The 6,576-nt window shown below is 56.7% G+C and overlaps 1 protein-coding gene across 1 annotated transcript in view; it reads left to right on the top strand.

Moving 5' to 3' along the window:
* OCA2 (OCA2 melanosomal transmembrane protein) overlaps positions 1 to 6,346 on the top strand; it is a 99,879-nt gene extending 93,533 nt beyond the window's left edge. The window contains exon 24 of the mRNA XM_006167291.2: positions 5,896 to 6,346. Coding sequence (XP_006167353.1) covers positions 5,896 to 5,980 — 85 coding nt within the window. The 3' untranslated portion in view covers positions 5,981 to 6,346. The remainder of the gene's footprint in view (positions 1 to 5,895) is intronic.
* Positions 6,347 to 6,576: the final 230 nt, after the last annotated feature.

Here is a 6,576-nt window from a genome sequence, read left to right as displayed (position 1 = left end):
TCCATTCTCCTCTTGGGATCTTGGGCACGCACACACACGCGCCCGGCGTGAGTTCTAAGCCACCGGGTCCGGGTCGCGAACCACGGTCGACTACGTGGGAGTCCAGCGACATAGCCATTACGCTAACTGCTGGTTCCCTTCTTTTTTTCTTTAAAGAGACATTTTTTTGCTATAGGGCGTGTGCACTCACTGGAGAGGCAGAGAGAGATGGAGAGACAGAGTCAGAGAGACAGAAACGAGAAATCACCCCCCGCCCCTTAGAGAGGATGGCCACACTGCAGTCCCTTCTCCACGCTCCTCTCTGGATTTTGGGTACGCATGCACACGTGCCCAGCGTGTTTCAAGCCACCAGGCCTGGGACTCACACTGCGGCTGGCCCTGTGGGACTCCAGCGGCGAGTGACACCATCTGCAGGGCCCAGAAAGCGTGTGTTTTAATTTGAAGCAATTATCAAACTGTTCCCAGACGATTGTCGTAGTTCTCATTCCCACCACGGGGTAAGAGAGCCTCCATTTGTCTGCGTCCTCACACCCCACGTGGCTGTGGGCCTTATTTCGGAGTCGCCGTGCTGGGTGTGAGGTGACCCGCCTCACCCTGCCTTTTGTGAGGTAGATGCTTTGTAGACACGGTCTCCCAGGCTGCAGCTCGTCCACGCCCTCGCCCACCCCATTTCCCCGATCATGATGTGTTGACGCTTTCAGGAAATTGCTGTGGGTTGCAGCACAGACTTTCCTGAGGCAGTTTTGCATCTGCGCTTCCAAGGGTCCCGTCCTGCAGGCCGCTTCTCTTGTGCCGGCTCTGCCAGCTTTTCACGGGGTGGTCCCGGCTTCATTGAGCTAGGTGCGGCAGGGGCCTTTTTATTCAGCTTTCCGGGAAGCTTCTGTGTGGTGGTGTTATAATTTCCTTCTTATATTTTTAGTGCTACTCATGAGTAAAGCCATCTGGGTTTGGGGTTTTCCCTACGGGCAAGGTTCTCATTGTCACTTGCATTTTACATGGTGACCCCTTTCCTCCTTGTGCTCTCCGATCACTTGTGTCGGCAGGGAGTCTGTCCACTGCTGTGTGGCGTTTATTCGCACGAAGCAGTTCGTTATTTTCTTTCTCGACTGCTGATTTTGTCCAGCCTGGAGCTCCATTGCCACTCACTGCCTTTTATTCGCACGAAGCAGTTCGTTATTTTCTTCCTCTACTGCTAGTTTTGTCCAGCCTGGAGCTCCATGCCACTCACTGGCCCCACAGCTTTATTTTAAAAACTGAATCCTGGGACCAGCAGATGGTGTAACACTTAGGCTGCTGGACTCCCACGTGGCTGACCACGGTTCGAGTCCTGGACCCAGTGACTCGAAACTCACGTCAGGCACGTGTGTGTGCGTGCCCAAGGTCCCAAGAGGAGAATGGAGGAGAAAGGATTGTGGCGTGGCCATCCCCCCCTGGGGGGTGATTTCTCACGTCTTGTCTCTCTGTCTCTCTGGTGAGTGTGTGCACCCTATAGCAAAAATCTCTCCTAAAACAAAAAAAAAAAAAAAAAAAAATCAGATACCAAAAAAAGCAAAAAAAAAAAAAAACCCCACCAAAACAGAGCACCCTGGACCCTGAGTGCCTGTGCGGGGGAACATGACCGGCTCAAATTTGGGCGAAGGTCAGCGCTGCAGACGGGGACAGGCCGTCCACACCGCCCGCTTGGCTGGGCTGGCCCCTTGTGTTTTCTAGGCAGGGCTTTAAACGTCCCTGAGGAGAGAGAACGTTACGCTCATCGGGTTCTCAGGACAATTTGCCGAACGCCCGTCAGACGGCCCGTAACTACTTTGCTGTGGGCGCTGTGCTTTTGAGACCTGATGGAGCTCCTGGTACGTTTCTGGGCCAGTGGGAAGAAGGCCCCTCCGTACCCGTCCAGCTGAGAGGGCAGAGTGCCAGGGTCTGTGGCCACATGAGTCCCCTGTCATCTGTGGCAGCTCCACCTACCCAGAGCCGGGTGGGTAACGGGCTGTCTGAGCGAGCCTCAGCAGATGGTGAAACTGAGCCGTCTAGTTTGTGAGCGGTCAGGGGAGCTGCGGGACTGCAGGGACCTCATGACCACGTGCCCTGGCCACCCCTTCCCCACGGCCAGGCTAGACACTGGCTCAGCTGCCCCCAGATGCCTGGGACCCCTGGCACGGCCTTTCTGCTCTGCCCTCCGGCTTCTCAGGTGTCCAAGGGTGGGATGTCATGGCCGCGGGTCTGTGGCACTCAGCCACGCGTTCTGAGCCACGGGGCTCAGAGATGAGCCCCAGGAGCATGCAGGAACTGGCACCTGACCGGGGATGAGCGGGCCAGGTGGCCAGAGCCCATGCACTGAGTGGCCCCGCGGTGTGCACAGGATTGGAGCTCAAGGAGAGCCCAGTAGTCTTAGCTAGCCGGGAGCCTGGGGAGGGAGAGCTGTCCCCTGTGCGACCCTGTCACAAATTCCGTTGTCTGTTGCTCAGAAATACAGAAATCAGTACTTACAACAGTACAGGCGGGGGCCACGGCGGGCGAGGCAGCTAGGCCCCACGTGGAGGACTTGGCGTGAGTCCTGGACCTGGACTGGAAGGGCACACTGGGAGCACGTGTGTGTCCCAACTCCAGGTGGACAGTGAGGAGAGGGGACTGAGCGTGGCCCTGCCCCGCGGGGCGATTTCTCACCTCTTCCCTGTCTCTGTCTTTCCCTGGCGAGCACATGCACCCTATAGCAAATCAGAAGAGAAGAGTGTACAAAGACCTGAGCGTGGCGGGTCACTGAGCAGGCGTCGGTGCGCTGCGGAGAAAGGTTTAGACGGCGTTACTTCCGAGGCTCTTTCTCGATGTCAGGCTCTAAACCTTTGTTGTCGTTTTCATGTCTGTAAGTTATTCTCGAGGTTTTCCAAGCGTCTCCGTCTGGTGTGTCGGAAAGGACGGAGCTCGTACTGAGGACGAGAAAGCGCGTGGGGGGAGGTAAAGCTCCAGGGACCTGGTCAAACGCGCTGCGGCCTCAGGGTCTCGGGAAGTCGGCGGCACTCCGTCGGTCAGGCCAAACTCGGGAGCAGCGAGGCAGGCTGGCAGTGTACCCTTCTGGGTATTGCGGCAGTGCGCTGTGAACACGCCAGGCGGGCGGGACGCCGAGAAAGCAGCTCTTGTCCACAGGGTGGGTCAGTCGGAGGGCCGCGGGGCGCCGGCCACTGAGGCGAGGCTAGACCCCGACGGGAGGTGTGACCCCGTCCCCGTGGGAGCAGAGGCTGGGCCTTGCTTCCATACGGGAGGGTGGGCCGTGAGCAATCAGCTGCCGGCGGAGCGCCCCCGCCGGCGGCCGGGTGCCCCTCGAGGCAGCCGAGTCTAGCCCTGGGGATTCCAGCTGGAGACTGCGGCCGAAAGTGAGGGGGCGCGTGTGATGGGCAACAGCTGCTTCTCTCTGTGTCTCTCTAAGTTTATTTACTCATTTCTTCAGGGAATGAGAGAGGAGAGGAGGACGAGGCCCCGACAGGGTCTTGCTGGCCGAGCGTCTGCCCAGGGCTTGCGGGGTCTCGGGATGTGAACCCAGAGCCTTGCATTCCGGCTATGCCTTCTCTCATGCCCCAAACCTGCTATTCCCTGAGCGAAATTTATGAGAGGAACCGCTCACCTTAGGGTGAAACGCAGAAGGTACTTTCGTATGAAGTCCCTGGACAGTCTCTGTCTCACTTTGTTCAGAGACACGAATGTGAACCATGGCCCCTTCTCTGCTTTCTCTTTCCTTTCCTTTTTTTAGCATATATAATAGAACAGGTTCCAGAACTCGATGTTTCCCTAACTCTTGGCCTGGCAACCCTATTGCTCCCATTCTTCGGGGATACCCCGCCCCACCCCAGAGCACTGCCTGGTTAAAGAAACTGAGGAGGGATGGTTTCAAGGCCACCGCAGAGCAGTGCGGGCCGTGGAGGACAGCAGTGGCCGTCAGAGGGCGGGCCTCCGCGGAGCCTGCCCCGACCACCGGAGCAAGCCGAGCTCTTCGGCCAGTTCTTCCCATGTCCGCACTCTGAGACAGAAACGCCCGCTCTGGGCTCAGGGAGGGAGGCACGTGCTCGGGGTCCCCTCACATGTCACCTGCTTGGAGCTGCGGCCGGGGACACTTCCCAGACTGCCGGGGCAGCCCGCGGCTCTGCTGGGCAAGAGATCCGTGCAGGGGAGGGTGCGTAGGTGGCCGCGGGCTAGCGGACAGAGGGGGGAAGCGCGGTGTAGTCTGGGCGTGGCCCCTGGTGGTCCAGGACAGCCCCGTGTGGGCCAGGGCCCTGGGAGCCAGGATGCACCTGCAGAGATTTGCAGAGCCGAGTTCATATCCTCCGATTTTTCAGCGTATGGGAGCCTGCTGGCCTTGAGAAAGCATTTTCTTTAAAGGAAAATAGTCGCTGGGGGGATCAGACACATTTTTGAAATCTCTCTCTCTCTCTTAGAGTGATTTTTCGCTATAGGGCACATGTGCTTGCCAGAGAGACAGAGATATAGAAAATGAGACATCACTCCCCAGGGGAGATGGTCACACTGCAATCCCTTCTCCATTCTCCTCTCAGGATTTTAGGCATGCATGTACACAGGCCTCCGGGTCCAGGACTCGCACTGCAGGTGACCACGTGGGGGTCCAGCGACATAGCCATTACCCATCTGCTGGTCTCCCCGAAAAATCTCTTTGAGAAGACTCAGCAGTGCTCTTTAGCCTGACTTGAACCCTCCCTTCACTTACTGCAACTCCATTACGGCCAAATCCTAGCCTGGGACCAGCCACCCTGTGGGCTGTAAGTGGCAGCATGTTACTGTCACTACCGGCACGAGATGGTGCCCCGCCCTGGAGTCTCCCCGCGCGTCGGCACAAGGTGTCTCAGCAGCACACAGCACGAAGCGGGGTACATGTTGGGGATGGCAGTTACGGCGGCGTCCTCCACCTGTGTTACCCAGCGTGCGCACGCTCTGTAAGCCTGCCCCGTGCCCACAAAAACAGACAGGTCCTGGACGTAAATCAGAGGTCAGTAACAGTAACATGGCTTAAAGAATCACGGAGACACCAAGAACTACAGCGGCACACACACGGAAAAGAGAATACCCTACAAGACAGACAAACTGATTCGCAAATGACAGTAGGAAACCCTCTCCTGTCAACAGTTCCTTTAAATGACATCGAATGGCATCCCTCAGTGGAAAGGCTGAAACAGCGGCACCAGATGAGACCCAGCAGTTCGTAACCTCGGAGAGGCTTACTTTTTTTTTTTTTTTGGAGAGGTTTTCGCTATAGGGCGCGTGCGCTCGCCAGCTAGACAGAGAGAGACAGAGAGACAGAAAGCAAGAATCACTCCCCAGGGGGGATGGTCACGCCGCAATCCCTTCTCCTCCATTCTCCTCTCGGGATCTTGGGCACGCACGCACACGCGCCTGGCGTGAGTTTAAGCTTCCGGGTCCGGGACTCGAACCGCGGTTTACTACATGGGAGTCCAGCGACATAGCCATTACGCTAACTGCTGGTCCCTCTAAGAGGCTTACTTTAAATGGACGAACACCCGTAGGCTGAAGGACAGGCATGGGAAGAAATACTCCATGCCAAGAGTGAGTGAAGAGGGGGAGCTAGACTAACTTCAGAAAAACGAAACTGTAAGTCAAAGACTGTCACAGTGGGACCAGCACAATGGCTATGTCACTGGACTTCCACGGGGTCGACCGTGGTTTGAGTCCCAGACCCGGAGAGGAGAATGGGGGAGAAGGGACTGTGGTGTGGCCATCCCTCCCGCCCCCGGGGTGATCCCTGTCCCCTGCCTGTGCCCTCTCTCTGGCATGCGCTGCACCTTGTAGGAAGAACTACAGCGGCACACACACGCAGCCCTAGCTGGTGTGCGCCCGCCTCCCCGCTCGGCTGACGCGGTGACCCGCTCTCTGTTTCAGGTTGGGCTTCCCGATGACGGTGGTGTCCTGCACGGTTGGCATGTGCTACCTCCTCGTCGCTCACGTAGTGATGGGATGGACTTGAGGGCCGCTCGTGGGAGAAGAAAACGCTCACCCTGGACACACTGGGCTCGACCTTTGCCACTCACTCGGGCGGCTGCTGGGAAGCCACGGCCCCCTCCAGGACCCTTTCTCCCCGAGGACAGACGTGGGGGACACGGGGATCTCACTCGGGATCTCCTACGGGCAGATCCAGTCTAGTCTAGAGCAGACGCGTCTACACCAAATCGCTGGCCTGTGTGTCTTCTCCGCGGCTGTGTCTCTCCCTGCAATCTGTTTTATGTTAAAGTAGTCAGCACTCAGATTGTACCCTCCTGAAGTAGACTCTTGGAAAAGGCACTCTGCTTGTGAGTAAACATTTTGAATATTTCACAAAATAAACTTTTCCTGGACCGAAAGTTTTGGATCTCTTTTTTTTTCTAAGTTTTTTGTTGTTTATGTGACATAAAACTGCATTTTGGCCATTTCTATTTTTCTCTGCCGTTTTCAAGTTATTAATGAAAAGTCTAGAATTTGACTTGCAGAAGATCATGTGTCTTTTAAATAATTTTTTACGTATTTTAGAGCCCACGCGATAAGCGACGTGTGCCCGTGAGCTGCAGCCGGCAGTCCCCCAACGTG

This window comes from Tupaia chinensis, unplaced genomic scaffold, assembly GCF_000334495.1.
Source record: "Tupaia chinensis unplaced genomic scaffold, TupChi_1.0 Scaffold144682_1, whole genome shotgun sequence".
Lineage (NCBI taxonomy): Eukaryota > Metazoa > Chordata > Mammalia > Scandentia > Tupaiidae > Tupaia > Tupaia belangeri.
This window is presented reverse-complemented; position numbering and strand designations above follow the sequence as displayed.